Consider the following 16,916-nt stretch of genomic DNA (forward strand, 5'->3'; position numbering starts at 1 on the left):
CGGAAAACAGAGGGAAAACATCAACTTACTGCATTTGATTCATGTGTTGACAGCTGAGAGGACAAGAAAAGCGCAGCCTAGTCACTGTAAATAAAAATGTACCGTTTGATCCTTGTCTTATTTTAAGCATCTCTGCCATTACACTTTTACTACAGCGCCACCTACTGGTTAAGAAGTCACACACCATCTAATTCTGTATTAGCACTTTCAATATCATGTGGCTTCAAATACTGACAATAAAACAAATCACAGAAAACATTGCAGCTTATACCACCTTTAACAGAGTCCAGGCGTGAGTGTCACCTTAACAACAACAGGAAAACCACAGGGGAAATAGGCCGCGTAAACAAAGTTAGATTAAGGTCATATAGTGAAATGTGCCTTTGCGTTTTTTATTTGGTTTAAAAGAGGACGACAATAACAGTGTGGCTGCTCCGCAACATGGGGTGTCAATAAAAATGCAAGTGGCGCTAACACTGCGCAAAATACAGCGGCACCACGAGCGGCGCTAACTAGTGCCAAAGTGTCGCGGCACCTCTTGAATCCTGTGGCATCTGTAGTGGCACTTCCGGCATCTGCAGTGCTGCTGACCACACTGACCCTGAATGTTTCCACTGCGAACAACACTAAGAAGGGAGGGGCCCCTGCATTGCGATGTCTGAGGGACGTCCTAACTGTGAAACCTTCTCAGCTCGAACTGATTATTGATCCTTTCAGGTCTCACAGGGAGGGGCCCAGGATCAGACTGTGGACTGATGTAGAATGAAACTATTCACCATCAGACTCCAGCAGAGACGAGACCTCTCAGATCATCGGTGAAAGACCAAGATGGCTCGTAAGTACATTTAAACTCTCACCATCATTTAGTGCTGAGACCTGAACAGCAGCACGACAGTGAAGCTGAATGAGGAACAATAAAGCTGGAGACCCCCCTGTTTACACTCAGCGTTGATCAGTTTGACTCCTGGTCTGTTTTCATTTCTCTGCAACAGGACACAGGTGCATTATTTTATGTCTTTTTGTCCCCACAACACAGTGCACTTTAGAAAAAGGAAAAAACAGTGACAGTAAATTTGCATCAGGTTTTATTGATTGTAGTTTTTGTTTGGTGGGAAAGTCTGGAAATGTTTCAGATAATGTTGGTAATAGAATGAATCAGTATTTACCTATAATTAAAACAACAGTCACAATATACATTTTATTTATGTATAATTTTACAGAATTAACTTATATAAATTACACAGAAAAAAACTAAGCCAAAAGAATTTACTACAACATTTAAATTACAATAGTACAGAATAATATAATAAATGATAAATAAAATAAAATCTGCCAGTAAAAAAACATATTATAAAATATTAACATTAACTTGTAAAGTAGTTTTTTAGGAGGAACTGCAGAACAGCAAGTTTCAAGTGTTGCAGGTATTTTGAGCTGTAGAACATGATACAGGTTATGATTCAATATACTGCAATGTATTTTGATACTGTAAGGAAGCTGATATTGATTTTTAAACTAACTAATTAACTAATTATTATTATCAGAACAGTGAGATTTGCACACAGGTGATTCACAACTGATTCATCAAATGCACCGAGAATTTGATTTCCACGTGGCCTGGTCGGTGCCTTTTTATTGCGGAAGCTAACAGGAGTTAGCATCAGTGCTAATGTAGCAGATATGTTGATTTGATTTATATTTCACCAAAACCCCATCCCGTTTTGTTAGAAATGCAGAAATGTTTGTATAATGTAAATATGTATTTTATTTTATAACTTCCGGTTCGTTCGGCGCTACTTCCCTCAGTTGGCCGCGGGCTTTGCTGAGGAGAGGTGAGTTATTTGGGCGCGCTTTTTGTTGAAACGTTAAAACGTTAAACTGCGGGAAAAAAAGCAAAACATCTGTTCATGTGTTGTTTTGTGAGAGTCACAGACCATGTTGTGTTTGTTTTGGAGTTCATTTTGGTTTGTATGTGTATTAATATTTATTTTCGAGTACTAGCTAATACGGCATGAAAGGTAGCCGCTCCATGTGCTAGGTTGCTGGCGCATGGATTTGCTTCTCATGCGGCCCACTGTTTTTTTCTATCCTGTAGAGACGTGCATGCAGAAGCCAGGTTACCAGAAGTCTCTGTACTTTTTGTTTTATTCGAACAGGTATGTGAGCTCCTTTGTTCTTTGGTTTACATTTGTTTTGTAATAATTACATTATTTATGCTGTAGTTCATTGTAAATGTTCAACATAAAACTGCCACCAGTGGGTAAACTTTTCTTTTTAATGTGGAATTGTATTTCGACAGACAATACTGTTTTATTTCAGTTTATCAAAATTTGACTATATGGCACACAATATAGCGAGCTGTCCACGGGCTTTGCTGAGGAGAGAGATGTGCATGGAGAAGCTGGGTTACCAGAAGTCTGTGTACTTTTTGTTTTATTCGAACAGAGCAGAGAAAATAAATCCCTCCTGGTTGGCAGAGCAGCAGTGGTCCTGTCTTTATTCCCCTTCGACTGAAACACAGTGCTGAATTCCAGCTGGCTTGCCAGTTTAAGGACAGATCGGCTACACTAACATTACTTCTCACCTTGGTCTGCTAATGCTAATGCTAATGCACCACTCTACGCTGTGAACACAACACTGTCATCTAGTGGTCATGGACACAAAGCAAAATGAAACACTGACGAATCTTTTCATGTCAAATAATTATTAAAAATCAAAAACATTTAACGAGAGTTGATACAATTTCACTAAAGTTATTACTTCACTTCTTCTTCTCCTTTGGGCTGCTCCCTTCAGGGGTCTCCACAGCCAATCATCTGCCTCCATTTAACCCTATCCTCTGTATCCTCCTCACCCACACCAACTATCCTCATGTCCTCCTTCAGTACATCCAAGAACCTCCTCTTTGGTCTTCCTCTAGGCCTCCTTCCTGGCAGCTCTAACCTCAGCATCCTTTTACCAATGTATTCACTGTCCCTCCTCTGAACATGTCCAAACCATCTCAATCTGGCTTCCCTGGCTTTTTCTCCAAACCATCTAACATGAGCTGTCCCTCTGATGTCCTCATTCCTGATCCTATCCATCCTCGTCACTCCCAGAGAGAACCTCAACATCTTCAGCTCTGCTACCTCCAGCTCTGCCTCCTGTCTTTGTCTCAGTGCCACTGTCTCTAAACCAGACAACATTGCTGGTCTCACCACTGTCTTGTCCACCTTTCCTTTCATTCTTGCTGACACTCTTTTGTCACACATCACACCTGACACTTTCCTCCACCCGTTCCAACCTGCTTGCACACGTCTCTTCACTTCTTAAAGGATCAGTATTTTCCTAAAACCTCTAGTGTTGACCTAAAAGCTTTTTAAAAAGCTTTTACAGTGAGTGACAAACTGTTCCACTGCTGTATGGACTGTATACTGTCAGGAACCTTTAATGAAACCTTCAAACTAAGGAGAAAAGGAAGTCCTTACATGGTCATTGTAAGGGCATTAATTAGGGTTAAGGATTAAATCTCATCAACAAGTGGAGCTTGAAACCAGAGAGTTTGTGCAGATAAGACAGTTTAGTGAATCTGGTTGATCAATGGATGATCAATGGATGATCAATGGATGACACCTGATGAGTTTCAGACTGTCAATAAGTAAAGACAAACTTTGGTCAGAAGAAAAGTTTGTAATGAACCTTTAACGGACTGAACACAATCAAACCATTATGTTCATTGTCAGATCGAAATAATAAGGTAACATTTTCAGGGTTTAAGTGTACAAATAGTATTTCATAGTAATGTTGATTTTAAGACTGTTAAATTTTTGATTTTACAGTTTGTCCTTTGTTACATCAGAATTATTATTAATGTGTCTTGTGAAATCTTCCCACAGAGTCAAAGGAAAAACAGCAACAGCTCAGGATTGTTCTTGTTGGGAGAACTGGATCTGGGAAGAGCAAATCAGGAAACACCATCTTACAGAGAAGAGCTTTTGAAGCTAAGATATCGTCTTCCTCAGTGACAGCAGAGTGTAAGAAGGCATCAGTCCAGTTTGAAGGTCAAACACTGGCTGTTGTTGATACTCCAGGCCTGTTTGACACTGACAAAGAAGAAGAGGAGGTGAGGAGAGAGCTCGCTAGATCCATCTCTTTTGCTGCTCCTGGTCCTCATGTGATCCTGGTTGTGATCCAGCCAAACAGATTCACAAAAGAAGAACAAGAAACAGTGAAACTTATTCAAAAAGTGTTTGGAAAACAGGCAGCACGTTACATCATGACTCTGTTCACCCATGGAGACGATTTGAAGGAGGAAGACGTCTCCATTGATGAACTAATTGGTGGAAACTCAGCTCTTCAGGACTTCGTCAGACAGTGTCATGGAGGACATCATGTTTTTGACAACAGAGACAAGGATCCATCTCAAGTCAGAGAGCTGCTGAAGAAGATCAACTCTATGGTTCAGAGAAATGAAGAACCTTACTACACCAATGAAATGTTCCAAGAAGCTGAGAGAGCCATAAGAGAAGAAACAGAACGTCTTCTGAGAGAAAATGAAAATATGAAGCGAGACGAAGCAAGAAGGAAGGCGGAGGAGAACAACGCCTTTATTGGTTCTTCACTTGTTGCAGCAACAGCTGCTGGAGCAGCTTTGGGAGCAGTTGTAGGTCCAGTAGGAATGGCAGTGGGAGGAGTAGTCGGAGCTGTAGTTGGAGGTGTAGTTGAATTAGTAAGACACCAAGCATGTGTCATCCAGTGATGCTGAACGTGAAGGTCATGAAATCAGGAATAAAATGCAGCTCCAGGAAAAATAATCCTGGTAACACTCTGTCATTTTATTTGGTCACATTCACTTTATTGTTCCTGCTTGTTCACGTGCATGGTGGTAAAGATTTAGACCTGGTCTAGTCCTGGTCTAGTCCTGGTCTAGTCCTGGTTTAATGTTGCTAATATGGTTACTGGCTTAGAGCTGATTTGCCCTGGTTTTATTTCAGTTTGTTTAGATATGTCTCTAGTTTTTATAATGTGAACTGTCTAACATTCAATACTTAAAAATGTAAGTACTAACTTTGCTTAGACCTGCTGCAGCAACGTTTAATAAAAAGGTTTGATTTCATTGAAACTGTCTTTCAAGCCTAGTGACTTCTAGTTTACAATAAAGAAAGTTTTCTGTTTCCCATTTACTGATTCTATAAAAACACGTCTCTAGTTATTCTAATCTAAACTATATGTAACATTCAAACCAGTGAACTAGTACAAATACTGCAAATAATAACTACAAAGATTCTCAACTGCACTCATTTGAAAATGCATTGTGAAAAAAACATTTTCAGATTTTTTTAAGTACTTTAAATACTAAAGTATTTTGAAAGCACATACTCCAGTACTTTAACTCAAGTAATATTTTGACTGAGCAACTTTTACTTGTATTGGAGTAATATTTGACCAGGAGCAACTCTACTTTGAAGTTGAGTACTTTGTCCACCACTGCATATGGCCCTGGGTGTCAGCAGTGCAGAGACCACAGTGTGTTATGTGTCTGAAAGTACCAACATTAGGCTGCTGAGGGTCTGACGTCTTCAGAGGGAGGGGCCCAGGATCAGACTGTGGACTGATGTAGAATGAAACTATTCACCATCAGACTCCAGCAGAGACGAGACCTCTCAGATCATCGGTGAAAGACCAAGATGGCTCGTAAGTACATTTAAACTCTCACCATCATTTAGTGCTGAGACCTGAACAGCAGCACGACAGTGAAGCTGAATGAGGAACAATAAAGCTGGAGACCCCCCTGTTTACACTCAGCGTTGATCAGTGTGACTCCTGGTCTGTTTTCATTTCTCTGCAACAGGACACAGGTGCATTATTTTATGTCTTTTTGTCCCCACAACCCAAAAGTCTCTGGTACCTGAGGTGACAGCTTTAAACTTCACCGTTTGGAGAGTTGATGTCTGCTCTGAAGGGCGGAGGTCGACTCTCCACCCGTCGGCGTTTCACAGTCCACCTGGTCTAAAAAGATAAGAGGAGTCTACAGATACTGGAATCATTGTCTGTGTAAAATACCTGCATGTTGTTTATTGTTGAACATCAACTTTTCTTGATGTCTCTTAAACTCACAACTCAATAAAACTAGAAGCTGCGGTTTCCTGTTTGTTAGCTTGACTCAAACTTCCGGACTCACCGCACCCCTGAAGAATTTCCTGCGACAACAGCAGGAAATGATCTGTCTTATTGTGTCTGATATGTATATAGTTGGAGATTTTAACATTCATGTAGATGTTGAAAATAACAGCCTCAACATTGCATTTAATTCAATATTAGATTCAATTGGTTTCATTCAAAATGTTAATAAACCCACCCACTGTTTCAATCACACCCTTGATCTTGTTCTGACCTATGGCATCGAAATTGAGCATCTAATAGTTTTTCCCCCAAATCCTGTTTTGTCAGATCATTCTTTAATAACTTTTTAATTTAAGATAATGGATCATGCAGCGTTTGGAAGAAAATTCCACTACAGCAGATATTTATCTGACTACGCTGTTAATAAATTTAAGAAAATGATTCCATCTTTATTTACATCTATGCCAAGTATAAACACAGTGGAGGGCAGCTGCCTCAATCCCACTTCCTACCAAATTGATCATGTTGTTGACAGCGCTGTAACCTCACTGCGTGAAACGCTTGATACTGTGGCCCCTCTGAAAAAGAAGTTAGTGAATCAGAGAAGACTAGCCCCATGGTATAATTTACATATTTGTACCTTAAAGCAGGCATCACGAAGGCTGGAAAGGAAGTGGCGTTCCACTAATTTAGAGGAATTTTATCCAGCCTGGAAAAACAGTCTATTAACATATAAAAAGCTCTAAAGCCAGAACTGAATACTATTCATCACTTCTTCTTCTTCTTCTCCTCTGGGCTGCTCCCTTCAGGGGTCGCCACAGCCAATCATCTGCCTCCATTTAACCCTATCCTCTGTATCCTCCTCACCCACACCAACTATCCTCATGTCCTCCTTCACTACATCCAAGAACCTCCTCTTTGGTCTTCCTCTAGGCCTCCTTCCTGGCAGCTCTAACCTCAGCATCCTTTTACCAATGTATTCACTGTTCCTCCTCTGAACATGTCCAAACCATCTCAATCTGGCTTCCCTGGCTTTTTCTCCAAACCATCTAACATGAGCTGTCCCTCTGATGTCCTCATTCCTGATCCTATCCATCCTCGTCACTCCCAGAGAGAACCTCAACATCTTCAGCTCTGCTACCTCCAGCTCTGCCTCCTGTCTTTGTCTCAGTGCCACTGTCTCTAAACCAGACAACATTGCTGGTCTCACCACTGTCTTGTCCACCTTTCCTTTCATTCTTGCTGACACTCTTTTGTCACACATCACACCTGACACTTTCCTCCACCCGTTCCAACCTGCTTGCACACGTCTCTTCACTTCTTTTCCACACTCTCCGTTGCTCTGGACTGTTGACCCTAGGTCCTTAAAATCCTCCACCTTCTTCACCTCTACTCCCTGTAACCTCACCGTTCTACTTGAGTCCCTCTCATTTACACACATGTACTCTGTTTTACTGCAGCTAACCTTCATTCCTCTCCTTTCCAGAGCAAACCTCCACTTCTCTAGATTTTCTTCCACCTGCTCTCACTACAGATGACAATGTCATCTGCAAACATCATGGTCCACGGAGATTCCTGTCTAACCTCATCTGTCAGCCTGTCCATCACCACAGCAAACAAGAAGGGGCTCAAAGCCGATCCTTGGTGAAGTCCCACCTCCACCTTGAACTCTCTGTTGAACAGCACACCTCACCACTGTCTTACAGCTCTCATACATGTCCTGCACCACTCGAACATACTTCTCTGCCACTCCAGACTTCCTCATACAAAACCACAGCTCCTCTCTCGGCACCCTGTCATACGCTTTTTCCAAATCCACAAAGACACAATGCAGCTCCTTCTGGCCTTCTCTGTACTTCTCCATCAGCATTCTCAAAGCAAATATTTCATCTGTGGTTCTCTTTCTTGGCATGAAACCATACTGCTGCTCACAAATGCTCACTTCAGACCTCAGCCTAGCCTCCACTACTCTTTCCCATAACTTCATTGTGTGACTCATCAGCTTTATTCCTCTGTGGTTTCCACAACTCTGCACGTCTCCCTTGTTCTTAAAGATGGGCACCAGTACACTTCTCCTCCATTCCTCAGGCATCCCCTCACTCTACAAGATCTTGTTAAGTAGCCCAGTCAAAAACTCTACTGCCACCTCTCCTAAACACTTCCATACCGCCACAGGTATGTCATCAGGACCAACTGCCTTTCCACTCTTCATCCTTAATGATCTTTGCTACTTCCTGCTCCACAACAGTCACCTCTTCTACTCTGTGCTCTCTGACATTTTCCTCATTCATCAACTCTTCAAAGTATTCCTTCCATCTTTCCATCACACTTGTGGCACCTGTCAACACATTTCCATCCCTGTCCTTGATCACCCTAACCTGCTGCACATCCTTCCCATCTCTGTCTCTCTGCCTCGCCAACCTGTACAAATCCACCTCTCCCTCCTTAGAGTCCAACCTATCATACAAATCCTCATACGCCCTTTGTTTGGCCTTTGCCACCTCTACCTTCACCTTACGGTGCATCTCCCTGTACTCCTGTCTGTTCTCTTCTGTCCTCTCAGTGTCCCACTTCTTCTTAGCTAACCTTTTCCTCTTAACACACTCCTGAACTTCCTCATTCCACCACCAAGTCTCTGCTTTCCTCTTTCCAGATGACACACCAAGTACCCTCCTACCTGTCTCCCTGATCACTTTAGCTGTAGCTGTCCAGTCATCTGGAAGAACCTCCTGACCTCCTTTTCAACTTCCACCACTTGGTCCTCTGCTCTGCCCTTGTCCTCTTCATCTTCCTCACCACCAGTCATCCTACACACCACCATCCTATACTGTCTGGCTACACTCTCCCCAGCCACTACTTTGCAGTCACTGATCTCTTTCAGGTTGGAACGTCTGCACAAGATGTAATCAACTTGTGTGCTCCTGCCTCCACTCTTATATGTCGCCCTATGCTCCTCCCTTTTCTGGAAAAATGTGTTCACTACAGCCATTTCCATCCTTTTTGCAAAGTCTACTACCATCTGTCCTTCTGCATTCCTGTCCTGCATACCAAACTTACCCATCACTTCCTCGTCACCTCTGTTTCCCTCACCAACATGTCCATTGAAGTCTGCCCCAGTCACCACTCTCTCACCACTAGGGATACCCTGAATCACCTCATCCATCTCCCTCCAGAATTTCTCCTTCTCTTCTAACCCACATCCTGCCTGTAAGTCAACAGCACCAGTGGCAGTCGTTGTTAACCCGGGCCGCGACCGATCCAGTATAGAAGTCATTTTTGTGATTCGCATGTTTGATTTGGCTGAAATTTTACGTCGGATGCCCTTCCTGACACAACCCTCCGCATTTACCCAGACTTGGGACCGGCACATGAAGACACTGGATTGTGCCCCCCTGTGGCTGCATTGAATACTATTCATCACTAATAGAGGAAAATAGTTCTGTTTAATAAGAATAAGAATAAGAAAAACCTTTATTTGTCCCACAATGGGGAAATTGCATTGTTGCAACAGTAAGTACAAAAACACAGCAGAGAGCCAGAAGTAGCAAGATGTGAAATAAATAGGAAATTAAAAATATTTTAAAAAGTACTAAGTGGAATAAAACTATGAATCTACAAAGACTATAAGTATGTACAATATGTGCCTATGGGTATGTACAGTATATGGACATCACTGGATATATAAATAAATACCAGGTAAAGTGACCAAGGTATATTGCACTGATGTGATTTACATTATACTACACTATTGTACATGGTCACAGCAGATGATCACAGTTAGCAGTGATCATTGTAGAGTCTGACAGGAGCAGGAAGGAAAGACCTGCGGAATCGCTCCTTCACGCAGCGAGGGTGAATCAGTCTATCACTGAAGCTGCTCTCCAGGGCAGACAGGACGTCCTGCAAGGGGTGAGACTCATGGTCCAGCATAGATGTCAGCTTAGCGTCTGTCCCCCACCTCCCTCACTGAGTCCAGAGGACAGCCTAGGACAGAGCTGGACTCCTTGATGACCTTGTCCAACTTCTTCCTTTCCCTCTCCTTGATGCTGCTGCTCCAGCAGACCACACTGTACAGGATGGCTGATGCCACCACAGAGTCATAGAAGGTCCTCAGGAGTGCCCCCTTCACCCCAAAAGAACGCAGTCTAGTATTTATAAGAGTCCACTCTCTCAATGTCTATTCCCTGGATGTTCACTGACGAGGGGAGAGTTGACCAACGTCTGTGGAAATCTACCACCATCTCCTTGGTCTTCCCAGCATTGATGAGGAGGTGGTTCTGCTGACACCAGTCCACAAAGTCCTGCATCAGTCTTCTGTACTCCGCGTCATCGTCGTCCGTGATGAGCCCGACAATCGCAGAGTCGTCAGAGAACTTCTGCAGAACACAGCCATCCATGTTGCGTCTGAAGTCTGCAGTGTAGAGGGTGAAGAGGAAGGGGGCCAGGAGGGTCCCTTGGTGGGCCCCCACACTGCAGGTCAGGATGTCGGACACACTGTCCCAGGCTTTCACAAACTGAGGTCGGTTTATGAGGTAGTCCAGGATCCACTCCGCCAGGTCAAAATCCACGCCAGCCTTCTCCAGTTTGTTCCTTAAAAGCAACGGCTATATGGTGTTGAAAGCGCTGGAGAAGTCAAAGAACAGGAAGTCTTCCAGAGCAGTGGTACCACCCTCAACTTAAGGAGCCTGGAGCTGATGCCATCTGGTCCAGCTGCCTTCCTAGCCTTGATCCTCCTCAGTTCACTCCTCACCTGGGCTGCTGTGAGGGACAAGGAAGGGCAGGGGGGTAGTGTGCTGGAGGGGTGGGTGAGTCCATGGAGCTGTGAAGTGGTGGTGTGATGGGGTGGGCCTGAGGTGTGAAAGGCTGAGGAAGTGGGGCATTGTCCAGGTGCCGGGGAGAAGACCTGCAGCTGCGTGGGGGTAGGAGAGGGTGATTGATCAAACCTAAGAAAATGCAGATTTAGATTGTTAACCCATTGCAGATCCCCCTCAGCCTGGGCATGGGGTGCTTTGAAACCTGAGATGGTCTTCATGCTCCGCCACACTCCACTGATGTTCTGCTGCTGCAGCTGCTCCTCCATCTTCCTCCTGTAGCTGGCCTTCCCCTCTCTGATCTTCCTCCTCAGCTCCTTCTCTACAGTCCTCAGCTCCTCCTTGTTCCCTGATCTGAAAGCTCTCTTCTTCTCCTTCAGTAGAGCTTTTATATCAGGGGTAATCCATGGCTTGCTGTTTGGAAAACATCGCACAGTCTGGGAGGGTACAGTGTTTTCAAAGCCAAAGTTTATGTAGTCCATGATGCAGTCTGTGATGGCAGTGACATCCTCCCCATGTGGGTCGTAGAGCTCTGTCCATACAGTGGTGTTAAAGCAGTCCCTCAGAGCCTCCTCGCCCTCAGTAGTCCACCTCTTCACCATACGTGGCACCACAGGCTGCCTGTGCACAACATGTTTATACACAGGCTGCAAATAGACAATGTTGTGGTCAGCTCTTCCCAGGCAAGGGAGGGAGGATGAAGAATATGCCTCCTTGGTGTTGGCATACAACAAGTCTAGTATTTTATTGTCTCTGGTGGGGCAGGTGACATATTGGGTGTATGTGGGCAGAGCAGATGTGGGAGACGCGTGGTTGAAGTCTCCAGAGATGAGGAACAGGGCCTGTGGGTGGAGTGTCTGGAGCCTGCTGGTGATGGAGAGCAGCGTGTCACAGACTGTGTCTGCGTTAGCAGAGGGAGGCACGTACACTGCTGTCACAATGACGTGCGTAAACTCCCGTGGCAGGCAGTATAGTCGCATGCTAACTGCTAGCAGTTCAATGTCTCTACTGCACAGTTGCTCCCTCACTGTACAGTGTCCTGGTTTGCACCATCTGACATTAACAAACACAGCCAGACTCATCCTTTCCTCTTCCCACTGTCCCCCGTCCTGTCCATGCGCAGCAGATAAAAGTTATACAAAGAAACGGCTGAGTCAGGGACATGATGGGTCCACCACATTAATCTCACAACTGAATAAAACTAGAAGCTGCAGTTTCCTGTTTGTTAGCTGGACTCAAACTTCCAGGCTCATCACACCCCTGAAGAATTTCCTGTGACAACAGCAGGAAATGATCCGTCTTATTGTGTCTGATATGTATTTAATGATCAGCAACATGTTTGTTAGAATGACTGACTATAATGACAGTAAAAATGTTGATTTTCTTATTATTGACCTCTGACCTTTGGAGCAGGGACTTGTCACTGTTCTCAGGTCAGATATGAAAACTAAGGCTGCATCAGACTTTGTTTTCAGAGTTTCATGATTGGAAATGTTCTTTTTAGGCAGTCTGGGGAAAGAGAGCCTGAACTTTACATTAATAATGTGTTTGTGAATTTTTCCCACAGAGTCAAAGGTAAAACAGCAACAGCTCAGGATTGTTCTTGTTGGGAGAACTGGATCTGGGAAGAGCACATCAGGAAACACCATCTTACAGAGAAAAGCTTTTAAAGCTATGATGTGGTCTTCCTCAGTGACAACAACGTGTCAGAAGGAAACAGTCCAGTTTGAAGGTCAAACACTGGCTGTTGTTGATACTCCAGGCCTGTTTGACACCAGACAAACTCACGAGGAGGTGAGGAGAGAGCTCGCTAGATCCATCTCTTTTGCTGCTCCTGGTCCTCATGTGATCCTGGTTGTGATCCAGCCAAACAGATTCACAAGAGAAGAACAAGAAACAGTGAAACTTATTCAGGAGATGTTTGGAAAACAAGCAGCACCTTACACCATGGTCTTATTTACTCAAGGTGATGCTCTAAAGGAGGACAAGGTCTCCATTGATGAACTAATTGGTGAAGATACAGCTCTTCGTCAGTTCGTCAGACAGTGTCGTGGAAGACATCATGTTTTTGACAACAGAGACAAGGATCGATCTCAAGTCAGAGAGCTGCTGAAGAAGATCAACTCTATGGTTCAGAAAAATAGAGGAACTTACTACACCAATAAAATGTTCCAGGAAGCTGAGAGAGCCATAAAAAAAGAAACAAAACATCTTCTGAATGAAAATGAAAGTATAAGGCAAGACGAAGCAAGAAGGAAGGCGGAGGAGAACAACGCCTTTATTCAGGATGTTCTACAGAACATTGCTGCTGGAACAATATATGGAGCAGAGGCTGGAGCTGCTGCAGGTTTGGCAGGTCCAGTTGGAGCTGTAGTTGGGGCTTTAGTTGCAGCTGCTGTAACTGTAATAGTGACAAAGAAAGTATGCATCATCCAGTGATGCTGAACGTGAAGGTCATGAAATCAGGAATAAACTGCAGCTCCAGGAAAAATAATCCTGGTAACACTCTGTCATTTTATTTGGTCACATTCACTTTGTTCTTCCTGCTTGTTCACTTGCATGGTGGTAAAGATTTAGTCCTGGTCTAGTCCTGGTCTAGTGCTGGTTTAATGTTGCTAACATGGTTACTGGCTTAGAGCTGATTTGCCCTGGTTTCATTTCAGTTTGTTTAGATATGTCTCTAGTTTTTCTAATGTGAACTGTCTAACATTCAATACTTAAAAATGTAAGTACTAACTTTGCTTAGACCTGCTGCAGCAACGTTTAATAAAAAGGTTTGATTTCATTGAAACTGTCTTTCAATCCTAGTGACTTCTAGTTTACAATAAAGAAAGTTTTCTGTTTCCCATTTACTGGTTCTGTAAAAACACGTCTCTAGTTATTCTAATCTAAGCTATATGTAACATTCAAACCAGTGAACTAGTACAAATACTGCAAATAATAACTACAAAGATTCTCAACTGCACTCATTTGAAAATGCATTGTGAAAAAAACATTTTCAGATTTTTTTAAGTACTTTGAATACTAAAGTATTTTGAAAGCACATCAACTGAAGCTCCAACGCAACTTCTTGCCATGGTGGGGGTCTGGCCCTGATGTAAGAGAGGAGGGGCCCCTGCATGGCTCGATGTCTGAGGGACGTCTTAACTGTGAAACCTTCACAGCTGAAACTCATTATTGGTCCTTTCAGGTCTCTAATGTGCACCAGCTATGAGCTGCTGAGGGTCTGACGTCTTCAGAGGGAGGGGCCCAGGATCAGACTGTGGACTGATGTAGAATGAAACTATTCACCATCAGACTCCAGCAGAGACGAGACCTCTCAGATCATCGGTGAAAGACCAAGATGGCTCGTAAGTACATTTAAACTCTCACCATCATTTAGTGCTGAGACCTGAACAGCAGCACGACAGTGAAGCTGAATGAGGAACAATAAAGCTGGAGACCCCCCCTGTTTACACTCAGCGTTGATCAGTGTGACTCCTGGTCTGTTTTCATTTCTCTGCAACAGGACACAGGTGCATTATTTTATGTCTTTTTGTCCCCACAACCCAAAAGTCTCTGGTACCTGAGGTGACAGCTTTAAACTTCACCGTTTGGAGAGTTGATGTCTGCTCTGAAGGGCGGAGGTCGACTCTCCACCCGTCGGCGTTTCACAGTCCACCTGGTCTAAAAAGATAAGAGGAGTCTACAGATACTGGAATCACTGTCTGTGTAAAATACCTGCATGTTGTTTATTGTTGAACATCAACTTTTCTTGATGTGTCTTAAACTCACAAATGAACAAAACTAGAAGCTGCAGTTTCCTGTTTGTTAGCTGCACTGAAACTTCCGGACTCACCGCACCCCTGAAGAATTTCCTGTGACAACAGCAGGAAATGATCCATCTTACCCAGTCTGGCTGTAAATGTTGTTATGGGACTGAGCTCGATGCAGTGAAGTCTAAACAAAAGCCAGTGTCACAGTGCACTTTAGAAAAAGGAAAAAACAGTGACAGTAAATTTGTATCAGCTTTAACTGATTATAGTTTTTGTTTGGTGGGAAAGTATTTATGTATAATTTTACAGAATTAACTTATATATTATTATTACACAGAAAAAAAAACTAAGCCAAAACAATTTACTACAACATTTAAATCACAATAGTACAGATTAATATAATTAATACAATAAATAATATAAATATAATTAATATAATAAAATAATAAATGGTAATACATAAAAAACATAATATTAAAAACATATTATAAAATCTTAACATTAACTTGTAAAGTTAAGGTTAGGATTAACTTTTACACTTACGGGTGTACTCAGTTTTGTTGCCAGCGGTTTAGACATTAATGGCTGTGTGTTGAGTTATTTTGAGGGGACAGCAGATTTACACTGTTATACAAGCTGTACACTCACTACTTTACATTGTAGCAAAGTGTCATTTCTTCAGTGTTGTCACATGAAAATATATGATAAACTATTTACAAAGATGTGAGGGGTGTACTCACTTCTGAGAGATACTGTATGTTCATTGTCAGATCAAAATAATGAGGTAACACTTGATTTTCAGGGTTTATGTGTAAAAATAGTATTTCATAGTAATGCTGTTGATTTTAAAACTGTTAAATGTTTGATTTTACAGTTTGTCCTTTGTTACAACATCAGAAATGTTGATTTTGATTATTAATGTGTTTGTGAATTTTTCCCACAGAGTCAAAAGTAAAACAGCAACAGCTCAGGATTGTTCTTGTTGGGAAAACTGGAGCTGGGAAGAGCGCATCAGGAAACACCATCTTACAGAGAAAAGCTTTTAAAGCTATGATATCGTCTTCCTCAGTGACAGCAGAGTGTCAGAAGGAAACAGTCCAGTTTGAAGGTCAAACACTGGCTGTTGTTGATACTCCAGGCCTGTTCGACACTGAAAAAAAAGAAGAGGAGGTGAGGAGAGAGCTCGCTAGATCCATCTCTTTTGCTGCTCCTGGTCCTCATGTGATCCTGGTTGTGATCCAGCCAAACAGATTCACAAAAGAAGAACAAAAAACAGTGAAACTTATTCAAAAAGTGTTTGGAGAACAGGCAGCACGTTACACCATGACTCTGTTCACCCATGGAGACGATTTGAAGGAGGAAGACGTCTCCATTGATGAAGTAATGAAACACAATAAAGCTCTTCAGGACTTCACCAGACAGTGTCGTGGAGGACATCATGTTTTTAACAACAGAGACAAGGATCCATCTCAAGTCAGAGAGCTGCTGAAGAAGATCAACTCTATGGTTCGGAGAAATGGAGGAAGTTACTACACCAATGAAATGTTCGAAGAAGCTGAGAGAGCCATAAGAGAAGAAGTTAAACGTCTTCAGAGAGAAAATGAAAATATGAAGCAAGAAGAAGCAAGAAGGAAGGCGGAGGAGAACAACGCCTTTATTGCAGCTTCTGTTGCACTAGGAGCAGGTGCTGGAGCAGCTTTGGGAGCAGTTGTAGGTCCAGTAGGAATGGCAGTGGGAGGAGCAGTCGGAGCTGTAGTTGGAGGTGTAGTTGAACTAGTAAGACACCAAGCATGTGTCATCCAGTGATGCTGAACATGAAGGTCATGAAATCAGGAATAAAATGCAGCTCCAGGGAAAATAATCCTGGTAACACTCTGTCATTTTATTTGCTCACATTCACTTTGTTGTTCCTGCTTGATCACGTGCATGGTGGTAAAGATTTAGTCCTGGTCTAGTCCTGGTCTAGTCCTGGTTTAATGTTGCTAATATGGTTACTGGCTTAGAGCTGATTTGCCCTGGTTTTATTTCAGTTTGTTTAGATATGTCTCTAGTTTTTGTAATGTGAACTGTCTAACATTCAATACTTAAAAATGTAAGTACTAACTTTGCTTAGACCTGCTGCAGCAACGTTTAATAAAAAGGTTTGATTTCATTGAAACTGTCTTTCAATCCTAGTGACTTCTGGCTTACAATAAAGAAAGTTTTCTGTTTCCCATTTACTGGTTCTGTAAAAACACGTCTCTAGTCA

General features: G+C 42.7%; 1 protein-coding gene and 1 long non-coding RNA gene across 2 annotated transcripts; both read left to right on the forward strand.

Moving 5' to 3' along the window:
• The first annotated feature begins 738 nt into the window (after window positions 1-738).
• On the forward strand, window positions 739-16,878 carry LOC113132322 (GTPase IMAP family member 8-like). The gene is made up of 4 exons (XM_026310307.2): window positions 739-835; window positions 3,876-4,486; window positions 12,498-13,122; window positions 15,633-16,878. The coding sequence occupies exons 1-4, from the start codon at window positions 829-831 to the stop codon at window positions 16,472-16,474; spliced, it is 2,085 nt and encodes a 694-aa protein (XP_026166092.1). The 5' UTR covers window positions 739-828; the 3' UTR covers window positions 16,475-16,878.
• On the forward strand, window positions 5,536-6,119 carry LOC113132323 (uncharacterized). The gene is made up of 2 exons (XR_003295880.1): window positions 5,536-5,673; window positions 5,831-6,119. It is a non-coding gene; the product is annotated as an uncharacterized LOC113132323 (long non-coding RNA).
• Window positions 16,879-16,916: the final 38 nt, after the last annotated feature.

Source organism: Mastacembelus armatus, unplaced genomic scaffold, assembly GCF_900324485.2.
Source record: "Mastacembelus armatus unplaced genomic scaffold, fMasArm1.2, whole genome shotgun sequence".
Classification (NCBI taxonomy): domain Eukaryota; kingdom Metazoa; phylum Chordata; class Actinopteri; order Synbranchiformes; family Mastacembelidae; genus Mastacembelus; species Mastacembelus armatus.

Bases quoted from the DNA above. Each gene is read 5' to 3' on its own strand.
- LOC113132322 (XM_026310307.2), top strand. The intron at 4,487-12,497 runs GCTGAGAGAGCC...AAGGTAAAACAG, and splicing joins CCAATGAAATGTTCCAAGAA to CAACAGCTCAGGATTGTTCT. The intron at 13,123-15,632 runs ATCTTCTGAATG...TAAAACAGCAAC, and splicing joins CATAAAAAAAGAAACAAAAC to AGCTCAGGATTGTTCTTGTT.